This window comes from Paramormyrops kingsleyae, chromosome 12 (genome assembly GCF_048594095.1).
Source record: "Paramormyrops kingsleyae isolate MSU_618 chromosome 12, PKINGS_0.4, whole genome shotgun sequence".
Lineage (NCBI taxonomy): Eukaryota > Metazoa > Chordata > Actinopteri > Osteoglossiformes > Mormyridae > Paramormyrops > Paramormyrops kingsleyae.
Genome location: NC_132808.1, coordinates 12895518 through 12917707, shown reverse-complemented (window position 1 = coordinate 12917707; position 22190 = coordinate 12895518). Strand labels below are relative to the sequence as shown.

At 45.4% G+C, this 22190-nt stretch overlaps 1 protein-coding gene across 15 annotated transcripts in view; it reads right to left on the bottom strand.

The window, feature by feature from the left end:
• Positions 1-21773, bottom strand: part of ablim2 (actin binding LIM protein family, member 2) — a 70913-nt gene extending 49140 nt beyond the window's left edge. For 4 of the 15 annotated variants that reach the window (XM_072718758.1, XM_072718766.1, XM_072718768.1 and 1 more), the window contains exon 1: positions 2203-2443. In XM_072718758.1, the coding sequence (XP_072574859.1) occupies positions 2203-2254 (52 nt within the window). In that variant the 5' untranslated portion in view covers positions 2255-2443. Of the gene's footprint in view, positions 1-2202; positions 2448-21466 lie in introns of those variants that run through there. The other 11 variants (XM_072718767.1, XM_072718771.1, XM_072718760.1 and 8 more) reach the window with 9 other exon arrangements.
• Positions 21774-22190: the final 417 nt, after the last annotated feature.

Sequence of the window (22190 nt, the reverse complement as noted above, 5' to 3'; positions counted from 1 at the left end):
GGATCCATTGATCACATGATTTTCTGCACAAGCCCTGTACATAAGCAGCAGAGGCCTGTGGCCTCTATTTCAGACTCCAGCACCTAATAATAGGATCTCGCCTCAACCCACGGAGATTCCGTACCACTCCTCGGCATTCCAAGAAGGATCCCTCAGCCTGGCTTCTGACAGCAAGAACAAGTAGCACATTCCGCCCTTCTTACCGGCGTGGTGGAATTTTGCTCATCATACATAAAACTACAGACGATTGTACTCGAAGGAAACTAATGAACAGAAGAGCGCACACTGCAAAGCAGAGATTTTTTAGCAACTGAACATGACAATTTGTGGATATGGCTGGAATCATTACAGGGAACCGTGTGTCGGTGTGTGTCTGTTGGTCCTGTAGCTCTGTGCCTGAGGAACAATGGTGATCGTAACACTGGGTGTTGGTGAGTTAAGTAACTGGACTTAAGGCCAATAAGCTGTAGAGTTTTATGGAAGGAATTAATATGTTAATGGTCACCAGCATATTTAACCAGGGGCCAGATTGCCTCAGCTAAATAAAGAACCACCTGTAAATAAAAACCTGGAATAGATGTATACCCCGCGGCTGGGCAAAGATCTCTCCTTGTAATGCAACAGAAGCAAGAAGAGGCTTGTACCTCTCTGCTCCATTTGATTGGCCGACTTTCCCTGTTGATATTGACGAACTGTCTGTATTCAGAGAAGTTGGCATTTCAGCTACTTCCCTCGAGCAGCACTCTTGAGTGCCGACAGCAGACAAACATCTCATTAATGTGATGGAGGAGGGAGGGAGCACGTTCACTCTCCTCGAACCGAAGCAACGTCGCGTGACATCAGCACGTGACACCACGATGATCATGACGGGATCGGAACGCGGAGCGACGCGTTATCGCCAGCACTCGCACGCCAGCTGAATCTCCCAGCGACCTCTGGCCTACTTGGCCACACCGTGTCCTTGGGTGAATCTGTACAGGCCTGCAGATTGCTAATGAGAGGCTTACAGCGAAATCGCCCCAGCGCACAAACTGCGCCGGTACCTCAGCGAGAGAGCAGAAGAGCTGCGATCCAAAGCTCGCCGAGGATACCAGAATGTACAAGATGGCCCACGGACAAGTCCGGCATTATCGCTCGGGGGTGAGGGGGGGGGAGGCACTTCCTGTCCAGCGCGACTCAACATTTCCACGGAAACGGCGGATCAGCGACGGAGCTCCACCACAGAGCTTCTCCATCCTTGAACAGGCTGCATTATTTATCGCACCGGTGTGCCATTACATTCAGGGAGCTACGCTCGTTTCCTCAGCTTGAGCGGGGAAGGCACCATCGCAGTGATTCCGGCGTCACGCCCTGGGTGCACACGCCTTGGAACCACTCGCCCACCTGCAGGGCAACCATCTGTCCCTCCAGCGTGCCCCCCCCCCCCCCCAGCCCCCATCCCTGTAGCCTTACCCAGCAAAGCCATGCATCGCAGTGCTGGTATTTACAGCACATGCACTCAATTTACCCTTCAAGGGCCCCCTAGAAAACTGTCACTCCCGCATTCGTGTCACGGGGCCCCCTAGTGTCCATAATCCTCAGACACACAGTGAACCCTCATACTGACAAGTTGGGGAGGGCAGGTGGGCAAGCAGGAATGTTCTGATGTTGGTGCCTCCCGAAACAGACTCTGTGATAGCCATGCCATGTCACCCCCACCCCCCCCCCCCCACCCCGAATTCCAGCATGTGTCCAATGGCAACACGACACACAACACATACATACACAATTACACACGCATAACTAAAGTATATCTTCAGTAACAGGATACCATCACTGTAAATAGTAATACCAAAATGTCCACCCATGTCACTATAGCATATTCATTGGTGCTACACGTTAAGCAACACATGTTTTTTCCCATCCATCCATCCACCCTTCCATCCATCCACCCTTCCATTCATTCTGTTGAGGATGTTCTGCAGCTTACAAAATGCGGCATATACAACGACATACAACAGGCAATTTTATGAAGAAATACCATCAAATACGGCTTAAGGAGCACCTACTTCCGTATAATACTGATTGTCTCATTATTTTTGCTATTAATCCCAGTTGGAAAAAAGAAAGTTTATCAGAAGCGCCGCATAGAAATGCTGCGCATCAGTTACCCCCTTTTCCGGCAGGTAATCCACAATGTCATCGCACGACGGGGCTGGTTACCTTTTTCCTCCGGCATGGCTGTCCCCTTTCTGGACCTTAATTTCAGTAACATCCAGTGCGAGCGGCAGCGTTTGGCATCGTCGGCCGGGCTGTGCACGGCGCGGGGCGGACAGAGAGAGAGAGAGCGCGCGCGCTGGCGGTGGCGCTCCGTCTGTCACCGGAGACGCCCCGGGAATGAGCACCGGGTCATATGACTCCACAACCGAGTTACAGCTCGGCGATGGCGGCCATTGAGCAGAAATAGAACCTCCCGGTGCTAAAAAAGAAATAATAAACCCCTCGGTGGCTTTCCCGGGGGCGTTTACCGCAGCAGTGCCTGGAGACGGGCACTCAGCGACGCGCACATTGCCGTTTATATGAAGGGCACATGTAACGGACCCCCCCACTCCCACTTGATAAATATTACATTTTCATGTAGCGAAATCTCCTTGGTTTATATGACGATTTCATGTTGCCGATCACCCTACATTTATATAGTTACACGTAGGCTAGCGGATTCCCCTTGATTTGTATGACGGTAACCGCCCCTGATTTATAACGATTCCATGTGGCGGATCCCGCTTGATTTGTATGGAGGTTACATCTAGCGGAGCGCCCTTCATTTATGCGAAAGTTACGTATAGAAGTTCCCCCTAGATTTAATCTGGATTTACGGGGCGGATTTGTGACATGTTATTAATATTTTAGGTAATAAATGTATTATGAAGTGTTCAAAAACAAGTGTTTTACTGAAACTTTGTAGGTTCTTGAAATGATTGAAGTTAATTTGCGAAATATTGGTTATTGAATGTATTGTATGTATTAAAGGTACTTCTTTATATATTATTTATAATATCAATTTATATTATAATATAAGTGGGAAATATATTAACTCCCCTGGACCCAGACCAGGATAGACAGAAGATGGGTGAATAGGTGGCTATCTATTAATTACTGTGATATACTTAATGCAATTGGTATTATCATTAGTTTTCCTTTATGCATGTAGGTATAGTCATAATTAATTCGTAATTCATAATTCATTTTTTTACATTAAAATTTTAAGTAAATCAAGTCAGTTAAGATAATATTTTCAGATTTCCCAGCAGTCCCTGGGGCTTGCCACCTCACGCTGTTCTTCACAAGTCAGACCAGAGCCAAAGAGCCCAGCCAGTTGCTGCAAATAGCTGAAATTTTACCATCCGCATGCGGTGTTCAAGGTCGCAGCCCAGGGTGGCACTAACAAGACCCGGCAAGGCAGAAGGCAGCAAGAGATCGGGCAGGCCTTCTGCAGAAGGCAGTAAGAGATCAGGCAGGCCTTCTGCAGAAGGCAGTAAGAGATCAGGCAGGCCTTCTGCACAAGCCAGGATGTCACACTTTCTAGTTACTTTGTAATGCCAGAAACTTCAGTTCCTTAGCTGACAGTTTATATCCAAACCAGCTTAATCAGTGAAGGCATTTCTGCAGCTGCTTTCTGCTGGAGAAGTTCAGTGTAGGAACTTCACCCAATGGGACCAGAATACGACTCCCCCCCCTACCATATACCATATAACCCAAAACAAGGATAAGGATCTTCTCCCACATGCCAGGTGTGACACAGCTAATGTGGCTACGCCACACTCAACAGCACATCGGGAGGAAAAAAAGATCCCCTCACAATTAAGTCTTTTCATCGCATCCCATTAAGACACCGTCAGCTATATAGTGGTCGGGATCTTGGCTCGTATTTACACAGCTGCATGAGCACCAGTGGTATGCAAACAGGCGGCCTGTCGACTGGGCATTTCGGAGTGAGGCAGCCAGCTGGCTGCGTTGCTGTCTGCTGCGTGCCCGGTGCTGACGTGCAGCATTAAACGCAGTCGAGTGCTGATACCTTTATTGATATTGTCCTTCGCAGTGACATCCCTCCATCCCTTTTCTCACATAGAGCACGCAGCTGAAAACTGCAGTCATGTCAGAGATGTCAACTTAATCACCTGGAAACTGGAAAATGCTTTTGTCCAGAGAACCTTACAGTTCCACAGCCTGTTCATACTGTAGTACCACTGGGTGTCATTGAACAGATCTGGGCTGCATCCCTTCATCAAGTAGATAAGAGCAAAGTGCACCTGGTGCCTGACTATTCCATCTGGTGACTGGATCCCTCACCACTACAACACCTGTTGCCATGGGGACATCCCAGCAGACATGGATACATGTAGGGTATCTGCATAACACCACCTCTCATATTTATAGCAACCTTGATGAAAACGCAAACGCTGAATTGAACAAAAATTCAAATTAAATTATGTGTGAAATTGTACCATGATGTATTAGTTTACGAACAAGTCAATGGATTCAACTAAATGAACAGACCACACCTTCTGTGTGGCTGATTAGGTTAAGGCCTCTCCAGAAGTTTGTGGGTTTAAATCATCTAGCCATCAGAATAATCATAACACAGTTGTGCTGTTAAAGAAGGATCAAAACCCCAACTGCTTCAGGGATGAGGCTGACCTTGGTCTCTGACCCTAGAATGATCCAGCACTTCTCTTCCTAAATACAACAGAACATGAACGGCTGGATGATCCACAAACAGTAGTGACAGAATGTAAAAGGTCAGGAGGAGTTGAAGGGAGGACAAGCGTACAAGGCTGAGTCCTCCTTCTCCTACCTGGCAACCCATACCATTGCAGTCGCCATTTCTCCAGTCTTGACTGACCTTCCTCAGTTCATGGTCTGTATATAATGGCAGGAGAACAACTCAGGGCATGAATATCTCTTAAGCAGTAGCAAGCAGATGGTCAACAGGCTTCATTCCATTTTGGGGGCAGAACGCCATTTAAATGTTTGCTGTGACCAGGATGGGGCATGAAGCTTCCACCACTTGCTGTCAAACCCTCACTACACTCCCATTAAATCCCCTGAATTGTCACCTAACAAATATCCTTATTCTAACCTAACTCCTATTACTTCGAAAGGGATTTGCCCCATAAAGCTCTGGATGTAGTGCAATGAGAAAAGCATTGTACTGCTAAAGCTAAGGTCATGGGTTCAAATCCTGAACAATATACACAAATTGCTCTTCCCTCTAGTATAAGGTGCTTTGGATGAACACATCAGACAGACAACTGGGGAAAAAACCCTCTTTCAGTACAATAACAAGTCAGGCATGCCTTAGCAAACATATCTCAGAAGAAACAGTGTGGGTTAGCAGTCTGTGCCTGTATTTGGAAGGTTGTGAGTTCAAATCCCACAGACAAATATCTGACCCAAAGCTATGCTCTCATTTTTATATCTGTGTGTCTCATAGGACAACAGGATGGGATATGTGAAAATTAAATTTTGGTACTTGCTAACTGCACAATAAAATCATTCTATTCTTTACATGGAAAAATATGAGAATTGCAGAGGTATAACATCTACAAGATAGCAGGCGCATCAGGGATCAGCAGAATCTCTCGCTTTAAAGTGTAAGTTAAAGTTTAAAGTGCCTTTTCAGTTTTTGACACTTGTTCACAAAAGCTTCTCAGCTGATACATTTTCATGTAAACAAAGTATTAAAACACAAGAACCGCTCTCCGTCTTACAAAGGGATGGGAATCGCCCTGCGATCAAAACTCTTCATCTGCATCATTCCACGGAAGCATCTAGAAGATGAAGGCTCTTGGCACTTGAATCCGTATGCAGTCTCAGATCCACTCCGGCCTTTCTGTAGCTGGACCCTCAACAAAGACTTGGCCTGAGCTGAGCTCATTCCTGCTGCTGAGACCCGGGAGAATGTGGGCTGCGGTGGGGAGGCGTCCGGGCTGAGACTCCAGACCAGCCCAGATCAGAGGAACAGACGACATGGTCCTCAGGTCTGCCAGGGAGATGACGCCCCCTCCGACAGCCGGGATGCGTATGGGCTGAAGTCGTTTTACCTCAGGTTTTACCCACCCCAGGGTGGGTATTTGCTTTAGCCTGAAGAGTAAAACCTACTTATGAGATGGTGAGTCCCAGGGAGCCAATAGGAACAGATTTCATGGGAACTGTGGAAGGATGAGCTTATGGGCTGGGGGTCCAGGGGAACGCGGAGAGAAGGAGGTCAGCAGGCAGAAGGAGGGCGGATTATCCTGAGGACCCCGCAGTGGCTTAACAGTCAATGAGACAGCAGTTCGCCTGATAGACCTCATTTCTCTAGGACAGTGTTTGTCAACCCATTCCTGGGAGGGAGCAAAAACATCTCTGCATCTCAGAGACTGCGGATAGCTTCTCATCACCCATATCTCACACTCTAAACTGCAAAGGCCAGTGCGCACTGTGGGCCCTCACTCTCACAATCACAGTTTAACACCTGCAATCACTTTCCGGGCTGAATGGATAATAAAAAGGCGACAGACGCCTCTCAGGGTATAATCAAAGTGTCTGATTTCCAGTATGAGCTAAATTGGGCCGATTAAATGTTATATCCCCGTAACGGGGAAATTCCTATAAATACGAGCAGCGGTTGGCTCACTGCAGACAGATCAAAGGCGCTCACGGAGGATCCAGACATCAAGTGACACCATGACCAAGCTGATCTGAACGCTATGTTCAGATACCCGGATGAGAACTGGAGAACTGCATAGTACATTTCCATACAAAGGTGTGGAGGTTTCCTGATTGGCCAACAGGAGCTTCACTTACCTTTTATTACTTTGCTTGTTTTGTGGGGTTATTAGCGTGGTACCCTGCTTTTATCAAGTCGAGAGAATTGGGTTCCATTGTCATAACATCCATATACAGGTACAGGACATCCATATACAGGTACAGGACATCCATATACAGGTACAGGACATCCATATACTGGACATCCATATACAGGTACAGGACATCCATATACAGGTACAGGACATCCATATACAGGTACAGGACATCCATATACTGGACATCCATATACAGGTACAGGACATCCATATACTGGACATCCATATACAGGTACAGGACATCCATATACAGGTACAGGACATCCATATACTGGACATCCATATACAGGTACAGGACATCCATATACAGGTACAGGACATCCATATACAGGACATCCATATACAGGTACAGGACATCCATATACAGGTACAGGACATCCATATACAGGTACAGGACATCCATATACTGGACATCCATATACAGGTACAGGACATCCATATACTGGACATCCATATACAGGTACAGGACATCCATATACAGGTACAGGACATCCATATACAGGTACAGGACATCCATATACTGGACATCCATATACAGGTACAGGACATCCATATACAGGTACAGGACATCCATATACTGGACATCCATATACAGGTACAGGACATCCATATACAGGTACAGGACATCCATATACAGGTACAGGACATCCATATACAGGCACACTGTGGCATTGAATATCACCCAAGGACCACGGTGCAACATTAAGTGAAAGGGACGTTTTTTACTTAAAGTGCAAAATGTGGGACGGTGCCAGACAGAGGGGCGGGACAAAAAAACCCATAATTTATAGGTTCCATGTAACTGACAGCTCTGCTACCAAAATAATAAATTACCTGTAACTTTCATAACTCCCATTTTCCATAATGTTCCTAACAGCTATTGCACAGGCTGATTAGACACGACTAATGTTATCTCTGTTGTTAAGGCGGTTTTCCTCACAGAGCGCCATGCGGAATAATCAACCACGCTACATTTGATAACTTATTTCCCTTACAGAGACACCAGCGACTGGTCCCCTCTGACTCTCTAGCTACAGTCAATCATCTAGCCTCTTTCGAAGCTGGGTAAAACCCTGGGTGGTTCGGAAGGTTCTAGAACCCAGAACCTTTGTGCTATTCAAGCATCATCAATCACCAAACACAGAAGCCAGACAAAACCTTAGTGACACAGACACATTTTATCACCAGCACGCCCGTTAGGGCGCTGACTGAAGGCTGGTATAAACAGCAATCGCTGCGTTCGCCATAACAGATTCAGTATGTTTACTCTATCAAGCACTTCAACTCCTTTTTATGTGCCTTTACGTTAATCTTAAGAACACAGGTCTTCTAATTCCCGTCTTCATTCAGAGGTATCAAGCAGGATTTGTTGTTTTGATAACACGGCAGATTCGCGTGGGTCCTGCATCTGCTGATGAAAGGGGCCTCTTCTTTCATCCTATAAGGAGTCCTCACGCAGACTCAGGATACGCCTAGACGCAGGTCAGTCACGCGGATCACAAGCCGAGTTCCATCTCTGTCACTGTATGTTACTAAGCAACAATTATGTCGAACAACTATAGTGAGAATGAGTGTGGCAGTGCCCCGGGAGCCAACAAGAAGTAGGTTTGAATCGCCCTGAGTGAGCAGGTTGTAAGTGAGTGGTTACATACAGCTCTCAGATTGTCTGAGAAGACCCAAGTAAGGCCAGTACTTCGCTTGTGAATCCTTCATCCTGTGTGATTTACACAGGACACTAACTCAAGGAATCCCCAAATCTGTGTGCATTCAGCAAGACCTGGCCCTTGTACTGAAGCACATTCTGAACAATAAAATCAGCTTCATACTGCAGTTTTACAGAGTGGACAATGATAAAACTAGGAGAAAGTTCAAGTGAAAAACAAACGTGCAGATATCAGGCAGATGACAAAGACTGTTGGGTCAATAATCTCATCTGGATTCATAGTTCCTACATTGACAAATTTGCTGTGGTTACAGAAGAACCTGAAAGTCCATTGTGTGATTTCACAGAGCTGTCAGGACAGTGGATACAGCTCGATGTATCTCTGGTTGAAAAACAGTCTGTTAAGTGGTATTTTCGAAACTTTTATGCATTGTCACAGTATCGTGTTTCCAGTCAGTCCCACCCCTTGATCTCAACGTTTAAGGACAGAGAGACCGTGAAGAATGAGGTTACCCTGAAGGCTTGTCCTTTGAGGGCTGTGCTGTGTTGCTTTCTCAACATGTGCAGAAACCACCCGCTGCTCACACACACACACACACACACACAACCTCAGTTTTTGTGGGCCCTTTGCCCATTAAATTTGCATACTATTCATCTTCATCCAACCTCAACAATATGCATAGACAGATTAAAGTTACCTAATAAGGCCTCAACTGTATTGGTCCCTAGAACAAAAATATGCAAGTTAAAATACTGCAAAATCTATATGCACACATGGGTGCATAAAAATTTGCATAGAGAAGCACACACCTATGCATGGACAGAGACATAAACACACACATGTTCACAGCATCTCATAAACGTGTGTTAGTCAGCATGTTGACCCAGTTTCTGTGTGCAGAGCTGCTGCAGGGGGGGTGGGGGGGTAAATATAGGCCTGCCGAGGCCCTAAAAGCCAAATGAGGCACCAAAACAGCACATTTTCCACACCCAGCCTCCTCCTTTAATCCTGTTTCAAGGCTTGTCAAAGAGTAAACTGTCACCAAGCATTCATTTTGCTGCTAAGCTCGGCTGAAAAGATCACAAAAGGCACCAATTTGCCTTATCTACCACAGACCCCGCATCTTAAACTGGAATTAGCGCTCTAGCACTGGGAAGGCCGTGCCACATGACCTGCACGCAGCTCGTCTTTGTTGGTGAGACTTAACGGCTGCAGAGAGCCGCTTTTAATGAGTTTATGCTAATGTGACGAGTTCGCTAATGCAAAGCGAGGACAGACTCCATCACTGACACAGTGATTGGCTGAAATCTCACATGCTGAAGAGACGGGCAAGCAGAGCCTGGCAGAGCATGTGTGTTGCACCACCAGCTGTCCGGCAGACCACTTGTTAGGGTTGTTAGTACATTTAGCAGATGCTTTGGTCCAAAATAACATACGAGTGAGGACCAGAGAGGAGGGCCAGCCAGTCTTTGGGGGCAATTAGGGCAATTAAGGATCTAACTCAGGGGCCCAACTGTGATAACCAGGGCATACATGTGGGGGCCACACCCCACACCCCACCCCACCCCACACCCCACCCCACACCCCACCCCACCCCACACCCCACTGAAAATATACCACCCACCTCACCACCCCCTAAATTGTTCTGCGTAATTGTCACTCATGTAACGTTAAGCCTACCAACCATATCAGGAACCTGTATCCTAAAGCCGGGTTTCTTGTCGGATTTAAGGTAGTCTGGGCTAAATGTTAGTGAACAAAGATGAAGTCCACTTAAACTTGGGTACCTTAAATCTGACAAGTTACCCAGCTAAGAAAGAAATCTAGCTTTGTGATACAGGAACCGGGGAACTCAGCTGGTGGACTGTGCGGACCGCACACTCATTCTTGACACGCTGTCTCATCCCTCTGCTCTGCTCCCCCTACTAAGCAAATCTGATCACCAGGGACCCCTTGCACCCCCACCATCCCCCTTAAAATATTTTTGCAACTTGACCACAGGTGACAACAGCAATGGGATTTGAAGTGGTGCTCTTCCAAGCACAGTCACACAACCCACAAAGCCACGACACCCATTCATCACCCATCAGCTAGGTGACAATGGACAGTGTTAAGTGTGCTACAGTGGACAGTGTTAAGCGTGCTACAGTGGACAGTATTAAGCGTGCTACAGTGGACAGTGTTAAGTGTGCTACAGTGGACAGTGTTAAGCGTGCTACAGTGGACAGTGTTAAGCGTGCTACAGTGGACAGTGTTAAGCGTGCTACAATGGACAGTATTAAGCGTGCTACAATGGACAGTATTAAGCGTGCTACAGTGGACAGTGTTAAGCGTGCTACAGTGGACAGTGTTAAGCGTGCTACAATGGACAGTATTAAGCGTGCTACAATGGACAGTATTAAGCGTGCTACAGTGGACAGTGTTAAGCGTGCTACAATGGACAGTATTAAGCGTGCTACAATGGACAGTATTAAGCGTGCTACAGTGGACAGTGTTAAGCATGCTACAGTGGACAGTGTTAAGCGTGCTACAATGGACAGTGTTAAGCGTGCTACAATGGACAGTGTTAAGCGTGCTACAATGGATAGTATTAAGCGTGCTACAGTGGACAGTGTTAAGCGTGCTACAGTGGACAGTGTTAAGCGTGCTACAATGGACAGTATTAAGCGTGCTACAATGGACAGTATTAAGCGTGCTACAGTGGACAGTGTTAAGCGTGCTACAGTGGACAGTATTAAGCGTGCTACAGTGGACAGTGTTAAGCGTGCTACAATGGACAGTGTTAAGCGTGCTACAATGGACAGTATTAAGCGTGCTACAATGGACAGTGTTAAGCGTGCTACAATGGACAGTGTTAAGCGTGCTACAATGGACAGTGTTAAGCGTGTTTCGTTTGTATACTTCAAACGAAAATGAGGAAATCAGTATTGTTTTGGTAATACGATGTATGAATGGTGATCACCAATCCAGCGCACTGCCTGTGCAGGGTCGCCGAGACAAACTTTGTTTGTTCTGATCCCACCCACTGTCCATGATTGGCTGACATAACGCGTCTCCGCAGGGAAAGTCAGCAGGACTAATTACGCAGTTACCAGCATGCTTTGCACCGCACCGTGCGTGTAAGTAGTGTAACCTAATATGTGTGTTCATGTTGTACATAGTAAATATTGCAACTGTGTGATGTTTGCCGTGAAATGTATGTTTTGTTAGCATGTAAGTGCATCATGTAAATTGTTGACTTCCCTGTCTGTGCTGCTGATGGTATTAAACCAGTAGTGGATGTTGATAAAGATATCAACTCTCATTTTAAAAGTAGATCTGCTGCATCAAAATATTCTGTGCCCTCTATGGTTGTGGTGTGACAGAACGGACAAGGTGGCAGCATTGTTTTAAGAATGCGATGTACAGCCACCTTAGAGGAGGTTCTCTCACACTGCCAGAGGTGTGATGGGCTAATGGCTGGTTCTGTTAGTTTGACTGCTACTCCATCCAGTTAGGAGATGGGGGGGGGGGGGTCAGTACTGGGGGGCTATGGGTAATCCTTTCAGCTGGTTACAGCCTAGTTTGATGTCTTGGAACTGAGTAGATAACATTGTTCTGGTGGCTTAGTCTGAGGTTGATTTGGTGTCTCACTCTTGGATTAGTGTTGTGTGGTCCCAGGCCAGCCTGTCACCATGCCGGTTCATTCTCTGTGGTGGAGCCACCTTAGTACTTCTGGTGGCTTTTGTTTGGCCTTAGTCCCAGAATTGAAGAGTCTGGTGTCTGGTCTCAGGTCATTGGTTGGATCTTGGGTTTCTTCTCTGGGCACCTCCCCTTGGAGCGGGGGGGGGGGGGTGGCAGAGCCAGTAGTAGATATACTGTAAATCTTATTTACAAAGCAATGAACACGACCTGGACTCTCCATTCCAGTTTCAGAGGTTGTCAGGATTGGTCCCGATCTGGCCCCGTTCAGTCAGTCATCTCCCTGTTTGGCCAACAGGCGTCGCTGGCCATCCTGGCTCCCATTGTTTCTCAGGTCTGTTCCGTCTCTAGTGGCCACTGATTGGCTGAATAGGCCAAGTGTGTGGTTATTAACCATGCATTCTTATTATTGTGGGTTTGAGGCTGACCAGAGAACAGCTTCAGCTTCTAGTGACCAGTTTTGTTTTACTCCATTTTAATTAAGTTGTTGTATTGGTCCTTGCTTTTGTGTCTGGTCATCCCTGCCCATGTCTAGTTTTGCAGTTATGTTCTGTTTGACATATATTCCTTAGTTTCTCCTAGTGTTTAAGTCCTTAGTGCTTGTAATTATCCTCACCTGTTCCCTGTAGCTCCTTATCCTCTATATGTAATTAATAATGGCCCACACCTGTCCCTTGTCATACCCTCATTATCTGTCTATAGACATCCCTGTTCCTGCATTTATGCACTTCTAGGTTCCTGTATGTCTTACAAACATGTTTAGTGTTAGTTTTCCCTTGTACTGTTTATAGTCTAGTACAGGGGTTTCCCCTCATTTAACACACCTGATTCAACTCCTTTTGCTAATTACCACACAGCTCTTGAGCCGAATCATTTATGGTGGAACAGGGAAAGAACTAAGCTACACTGGGCTCCAGCCCTCCAGGATTGGAGTTGGGCGCCCCTGGTCTAGTACTTAGTTTGTTCCTGTTTTCCACCTGCCTGGATTAAAATCCCTGTTATTGTAAGCTACAATGTGAATCGTCTGTCGTTCCGTCATGCCCTGCCATAACAGATGGGCATCTCACTAAGCTCACCCTCTTTGTGGACGCTGAGATGTGCAAGACCCGCATCTCTGTCCTAATCCTTCTAGACCTGTCTGCAGTCTTTTACAGTGAACCACCAGATCCTCCTGGCTACGCTTAATTTGGCATCACAGGAAGTCCCAGGAAGTCTGACTCCCATCAGGCAGGTCATTCCAAGTATCTGGGAGTGCAGAGATGTCCAAGCCACGTCAGGTAACAGGTGAACCCAAAGCTCAGCCTTCAGCCCCTCTACCTTCCATAACATCACTAGGTTAGATCATCTACCACTATGGAGATCCAGCTGTACCTGGCCTTCCCTCTTAATAACACCATAGTCTCTCCTTCTATCTCCACATGCCTTGCTGACATCACGGCCTTGAGTGATTATCACCTACAGCTGAACTGAAGAGCAAGCTTGTCTTCCCTGCCAGCGCTATCACTCACCATGACATCACTGAACAGCTTGGACCTTCAACACTGCCTCCATCAAAGTCTGCCAGGAATCTAGGGGTAATGAGAGGACCAGCTCATTCACTGACCACATAGCAGGGATCCCAAGGTCTTGTAGGTTCAGCCAGTATAACATCAGGACCTCATTGTATGCAGCTTCTAGCCCAGGCACGTTAGTTTTGGAGATTATGATTCCTTACCAACAAGGCTACCAGCTTGTACTGTCAGACTGATTCAAACTTAAGTAGCACATCTCATATTCCATCTGTCAGAATGCTCAGGTTACACCCTATCGCTCTTCATTGACTCCTTATAGATGACTAGACCAAGTTCAACTCAGTGCTGGCTCAGTCATTAATGGGACAGCACCCATCTTCAAGATGCTGAAGACCTACACCCCATCTCTCCCTCTTCAGTCAGCTAGCTAACGTCACCTGGAAATCCCTTCACCATGTGAAGTCTCACTCTAGATGTTTCTTCTGTATGGTCCCCTGGAATGAGGAATGAGCTTCCAAACCACATCTGGCCATTCCCTCAATCGTTGAGCAATACATCAAACATCTGTTCTGGGAACAGTTCTGTTATCCATACTCTGTGATCTCTGAACACTTAGTGTCGTGCTTCTGAATTGTATACTTGTCTTACATTCCTTCATGTTTGTAAGGTTTTGTATAGGTCTTGTTATGAATGGGCATTCATTGGACGCTCAGCCAAGCCACACTAATGCCTAGATGGACCCTGGCAGCTGTACATCTAATATACTGTCTGCTTTGCTTTGGAGAAAACTCTCTAAAAACAAATACTATTCAGTCATCACTGCTCTTGGAGCTTTGGTTCAAAGTCAAGTTTATGAAGCTGTGTTGAGTTACTCCTACATATTTGTCAGGGTTGTTACCTTTCTCACCAGCAGGCGCGTAGCCAGTAATGGGCCAGGGCGGCACTGGCCCGCCCACATTACTCCCTGGCCCACCCAGGCAAGTTTGATCAAAATACATTTTTAGTTTATTTTTTATTATTCAAATGTATTAAAAAATATATAGACTATGTCTATGCTGGTGGTTTGTCCAGCCTTTATTGAGAACTGTTGAACATGATGGTTAGACGGTGTTTTGTTATTGCCTTTGCCGAATATTGCAAAATAAAGGTGTGTTTTTGCAGTTTGTTTGTCTATTATTTTTTCTACTCTCTAAGGTTTAATTATTATTTAAGTAATATTCTTTCTAGGAAAAAATATAGGCCCGCTCACTTTTTCAATGGCCCGCCCAAAATACAATTTCTGCCTACGCCACTGCTCACCAGCCTGGAGGTTCTGGATCCATGGTTCAGGATGGCTGGTGTCTTGTCTTGAATTTAGGGTCCTTACTATCTGGCCTTGATTAGCTCCACAATGGGTGACTCTTTTAGGCTTATCAGCCCTACCTCCTGCTCACTGTTTCTGTCCCTACAGACCTGTGTTGAGTGTACCTTTCACGCACCTCGTGCAATGGGCAACCCCACGTCCTGCTGGTTGCTAGGTGCGTATCTCAGGGACCGGGGGACAGAATCTGCCATTGTGGGTGGATGGGCCATTTTGTGGGGTGCTGTTGTGTTTTGAACTCTGGGTTTGAAGAGCAATAAATGTTAACTGAACGGAGTCCCCATTGTGACACTAAAACATGGACGCTTAACACTGATACTGACAGCTAGGATAAACTGGTTACTGCCAACCCAGATACCATTAAAGTCATTAATAATTAGATACCATTGGGTTAGGGCAGCAGCAACAGCATTGGCTTAGGAGAGTGTTTAGAGTGACCAATGGCTCTTGGGTGGTCTATCACAGCAAACTATCACGGAACAAGCTTTTCTTATGGGCTGTCCCTTTAGGCTCTATGGCGGTCCTGGAGGCCACAAGGCCCCTCGTTCTGAGCTAAGGCTGGGGTTCTATACTGCTGCAGATACACATTCATCCAGAGTGTTTGACTGCATGGGTATGGATTGAGCACACAGGTGAATTAATCATAAGGTTTGTGGGCTACATTTACCATCACCTGTTACCTGAACCTTTTTGCCCATAGCCAAGCGGGGCTCAGTCAGTGTGGGCCACACAAAACCTTCGCAGGATCATTGTTTTTCTGTTCAGTGCCTGCTACTGATTACTCATCACCGTCGCACCTCGGATGCTGGCTGAAAACAAAATATAATTCAATGATAAGTCTACGGGCCCTGTGCCTGCTCAGCTGCATAAATACACAGAGGTGCTTCCCTAATTAAAGGTTTATGTTGCTGTGGAAATGAGAACACAGTAAACATACCAGTCTGCTGGCCCAGGAGTGACAGCTGGATGCAGGAATGTTTGTAATTCACTGAGCCACAGCGAGAATACCCAGAGTGCATTTCACCACGCCGCTGCCACATTCTTACACCAGGCCAGCCGAACCAAAATGGACAGCGAAACCCGATAAACAATTGGGCCCTCCAGCTAGTGGGTTTGTCTCCTTTCAGTCTTTACTTAAAGTCCAGTCAAATATTGGCATATATTTATGTAAATGCTCCTAACATTCATAGTATTTTTATACTTAGAGGGTCACCTTTGAAATACCTGCTGTTCATGCATTATTTTAAGCATATCTGTATACTACCTATGAGCTGCAGTCAGGGCACAGTGCATCCTGCAGAGGGGCCCAGGATCAGCTCCTTTGTTACATTAGCATTGTGCTGGAGTTCTTGGGGGGGGGGGTTAGCCAATGGGCTTCTGCCCCCTTTATCACCCCAGAGCAGAATCTGCTGAATTTCGATTCATTCCTGCTTACTCCCCCACAGTCTGACAGATGTGCGACCATTCAGGGCCTGAAGTATTTATATTTAGTATAAAATTAAGTGAATTGCTTTCATTTAAAGACGTGAAATTCTTTGGAATTAATGAGCTCCTTAATGAAGTCAGATGTATATATTTAGTTATACTTTTATATAATTGTAGAAAACATGCCGGAACGTTTATTACAAACATTTACATGCACGTTGTTTTTTTGAGGGTTACCACAAAAAAAAAAAAAACTTGATCAAATAAACTGGAAATTGAACAATGACTCTCACTGACAGGAAGGCGCTGGTCCCGCTGAGATGTGCTGACTGTCTGCCTTTCTAAACATCCCCCGAATTCTTCAGACACCCACTGACTGCTCGCGTGCCATCTGAACGGAAGAATCTGACAAAAATCATTTCCGTAAAGTGATTCAACGGCATCTTCCACTTAGTAAGTTAGACCTTGAGAGCAGCATTAATCTGCTTCTGTCGGGCAGCAGAGACACTGTTTGGATGCATTCGAAGCAGAAACTACATCAGGGCCAGAGGACTCTGTCAGGAGCCCATATTTTAGCTGATTATTCACAAGCAGTGATTAACTCCCTTTTTCTTTTCGAGTCAGATATCATTTCGAATGGACATTTTTCTCTGTAGCTAATTAAAAATTAATTTTCAAGAGAGCTATCGGTGTACTGCAATGTCACGGCGACGGTGGGAAAAATGTAAAAACTGGGTCACACAGCCCTGTGGCAGGATTGGTAAGTGCAGTGAAATCGTTGAAGCTCTCACACAAACACATAGATACACAGACACACAGAAGTGTCATTAGCCTAGCTGGCCCCACGGGGGGGGGGGGGGGGGGGCAGTCTTCCTCAGAGAAACCTTGAAAGCATAAGACCCCCGTTTTGCATGCCTGCTGTGCTTAACAGGCTTAATGCAGAAGGATGTTTCCCTCAGAAGAAACAGTCAAAGGAATCGTATGAGAGATCAAAAACCCAGACAGCAACTGAGGGATTTGCATGTTAAAAAGATGTATTCCGTTTATTCTGCTTTTGCATTATTGATGATGAGTAGTAAATGTAATGTCTACTACTACTACTACTACTACTAATTAGTATGCAGTGCATTTCTGTGGCACTTTCATAATGCCCACATCACTTTTTAAAATGTGTCTTGACCCACATTGCTGATTCACTGCAGCCATTTTGCACACTCACATTCAAAACAGCAGAACTGGGGTCCTTCCGGAATCCACTTATAAAACTGGGGAAGATGCAGGTAGAAAGGGAATGAAACAGGGACCATCTACTGGCAGGAAGTGGACACCAGCAAGCAGAGTAGCTCCGAGGTCAGGGTACAATCGCAGGTGGGGTGACAAGGGTCCACACTGGCGCACGGATATCGAGGCGGGGAGGGGACAAACGCCACAGCGAGCCACGTCCCCTCCAGCTGAGCACTGCGGGTCATACACACCCGGGCATCCTGCCAAGATTCACCCTACTCCCGTCAGGGTGATGAGGCATGGAAGGATGCCCACCACAGTGGGGGTGGGGGGGGGGGGTGGCGGGCAGACGACTGCCCTTAAATCAAGGAGAGAAATGCTGAAAAACATGGACTATGTGGGGGGGGGGGGATTCTCCCCAGGGCATGACAGACAGTGTTTGTATGAGTGATGCCAGGTGAGAGTATGTGTATGCATGTGCCTGCATGAGGCATGAGCTGCAGTGCATGCTGGGTAACTGGTTCAGGCATGAGTAAGAACCTGGCAGCATTGCTACAGTACAACACAAGTCTAGATCAGTGATGGATAATGCTGTTGGACCTTTAACACCATGCTTTCCGTGTCTCTGGCATCTGCAAAGTAGACAGCAAGCAATGCGGCAGCACAGAAATCCCATCAGCTGCATAATCAGACACAAACAGAGAACGCTGAGCAACCCACCTGCTCTGTTATTTACTTACACATGCACACTAAGTAATTCACCATTAGTCTCTGCATTGCCAGTTAGCTTCTCTTTTATGACTAACAGTTTTTAGGGTGACTTCCATGGAAGGGAGAACAAAATGAAGACTGGACATTCCAGACCAATTGTCCCAGAATTCTAGAATGTGTGTAAACTTCTCACTCTGATCATTATGCTAATCAAATACAAATTAAATAACTGATATGACTGAGATGAGGCGATATGAAAACTTTGGTCATGTGTAGCAGGTTCCTCTGGGTTGTGCAATCCTGACCGAAATACTGCAACTCAGCAATTTGGTGTTTATTATTACTGCAACAATTTCCATGACTGAGTCAACCGTTTCAGGTCGCTATATTAAGGACACCTGCTGATTGTAGCACCGGATTACCATCTGAACATCAGGCTGTCATTTCTCTATGTCTAACACCATTTCAGCCCCATTTATTTCCAAACAAGAACTGACTCATTCGTAGGTAATAAGCTTATTAAAAATAATAAAATACTCTATTAAATTATTCAAAGAACTATACAATAAGTACATACTATAGAGGTTGCTGGTTTATGGACCAAAACATAGACATGAATATAGCCTGTAAAATCATCATAATGTTGGAGGAGAACGTATCTAACTGTCTGATCTGACCCTTAAGTTACACAGGAGGAGAAATTCAATCTGCATGTTTATATATAATCAGTGTGGTCATGTGGAGGACAGACTCCATTCCTGAAAGGTAATAAGAACCACAAATAAAGAAGCGTGCTTAAGAAATGTCACAAGTTGACGCCACATCTCCGACCTGATTAGCACTGCCTGTAAACACGGCTGGGGGGGGTAGTGGTCTCGGTGACATCACCAGCCCTTCACTGCCCTCCGATCCTGGGCATGCAGCCCTTCCCACTGCTATTCTCAGACACCCACACACTAACACCATCCTAAATCACTGTCTGTCCCCATCGATCAGAATAACGAACCTTCTGGTGCAGTTGCACTAAACGATAAGCTGGATCCTCACTCCCAGCCGTCCATTCCATTTCGTAGCTTTGGTACTGTCAAACTTCAAACAAACTTCAGTCATGTCTTCTTTCCTCCAGTAGCTGATCTCCAATGATGTAGGAAAGAGTTTGATATTGGTGGGACACCACTTATTAATTTAAATACAAAAGTCTATTCATAGGTAGAGCTGGGTAGTTCAGGTCCGGAGAGTAAAAGTCCAGACCAAGATTTTGTTTCAACCAACCAGTTCAGCATAAAGAGTCACATTCACAGAGTACTCAACTGGTTGGTTGAAACAAAACCTTGGTCTGGATTTGTACTTTCTGGACCTGAACCACCCACCTCTGTTGAGAAGGATAAATGAATCCAAATTGAAAGCCGCAGCCTTCTGGCCCAGAGACTCTCCTGTGTGAACAGAGCCGCGGTCAAACTCCAGGCTCTTCAACATCCTGCACAGCAGCAACATTCCCTCCCTATGTGATCAGCAACATCACCTCACTGGGATAACAGAGACTTCCCAGGGTGAGGAATTATGGGGAGCATTTTACAAAGAATTGGTAGTAACTCAGTTAATACTGAAGTACAAATCAGTAACAAATATACTGTAGTAGGTACTTGAGATCATTAATAATGAACAAACATGAGATCAAGGTTTACAGAATTAACAGATATAATAACAAATATATTAACTGCTTAAGATAAACAAAAAAGTGTCATGATTAATTAATGATGAACTAACTTGAGATCAGTATGTACAGTAACTAAGACTTAGTCTGTGGTTAATTAATACGTACGTAATAGCATACATTATTTGTGCCCCGCCAAATAACGTGTTACAGAATTTTGTAGTGAGACACGAGATTAATATTGGTACATAAATCAATTTCAATCACAATAATTCTACCCACATGAACACCTGAGGTATTCCACCCCAAATCACACAAACGCCCTCCGCCAGATACCTTCCCGACTATTCCCTGCAATCAAAAAAGATAGCAGCATCGATCACTTAATACAAATTATTGATAGTTAGCGATCATCTGCACAGTTACCTTAGCGTGAGTGTTACTCCTTAGAGAATTTTTCAGGCTTGTATAAGCTTATTAACATCCTCCTGGAGAATATAGCACCCGTGTGATTCGGTCACTCATAATGTCACACTGGAGCGTTAAAGGGTGACAGGCAGGTGCCAAGATGACCATCCGGGCCACGTTAATCGATAGCGTACGCGTCAGCCATGCAGTCCGCAAAAGACGGAGTGCGGCTGCTAAAAGTGACACCAGACAGAAAGGCGATGTCGCCTTTACCCTTGTTTATTCTGCGTCAAAGCTGTTGTGAGGATGGCATCGATAGCCTCCGGATCGCAGGCACAATCACGCATGACCGCGGGAGGGGCGCACATGCCATCCGTGCGGCAAGGCGCTGACAGCCTGGCCAGTCCCTATATTTCAATCACTTTTAATCCCCCAGCTGATAAAATTCTTTAACACTGTAGCACTCATCTGATTATGCATTATGTTATGTTCCACAAACTGTGCACCACGTTCGCTATCGTTGACATGAATTCGTAGTTACGCAGTCAATATGCTCAGCGTGCATATCGCTGGAACCGTGTCTCCCTCTGAAACCGAATTCGATTTCTGGACGGTTCCACTTACACATGAAATTAAGTAAATTGTACTGCGTACTTAATATTATTATGATTTATTTGTTTTTGATAATGCATGTCGTCGTTAATTAACCCATACTGAAAGATCACCATGTACTATGTGAACAAACACAGTATATATTATAATATTGCTTAAATTCACATTTGTAAATTATAGACAACAGCAAAACATGAATTATTATTAATAATGATAGTCGTAACTGTAAATGAAATCTACATTTGACCGAAATGCTATAGTTAGTATTTGTACTGACATCTTAATTCAGTCCACGCGCTGGTTACTGGAGCACATACAGTATAACTTACCAGTGCTCATTTTAACGGCTTGGGCTGTCAGCGTTCAGAATATGCATTCAGATGTATCCGTCTGGAAAGCAGACATGGGATGCACACTGGCTGTGCCTCTGCAGAAGATGCAGAAAAATCTTCACACATCTAAATAAGAAATATAGATCGGAAATATCCAAACGAATGAAACGAGTGACTTATATGGCAAGTTGACAAGCATAAAAGCACAGGATGATGCTGCAGTACTGTAGTCCAGAGTCAAACGCAGTGCACTTGACATAAGCACAGCCCCACGATGGCTGTCCTACCGCCTCTGTCTCAGCATCCCTGGAGCCAGGTGATAAATAGTGCCTCTGACAGCTGAGCAGTACATATTGCGGGTGGGGGATTTCTGGGATTTCTGGGATATGTAGTTCATAACTGCAGCCACAAGCTTAAGCATCAATAAGAGCCTTTGCTGTATTGCACGTTGAACTACAACTTCCATAAATACTGGAACCAAAGTAAATAAATGCTGTTACAACCTTGTGTGTGTGTGTGTGAGAAATGGATGTTATACATTGTTGCGACCATAAGCTGTATATTCATAACGACATAATGTAGCCTAACTGCGAGAATATAATTACAAAATGCCTTCATTGTCATTTCACAAATGAAATCAAGTATATCTTATCTTGCTCTTCCATTATACATTTGTTGATTTTGGGACTAAAAGCCTAACACCACCTGTTCGATCAGTTGC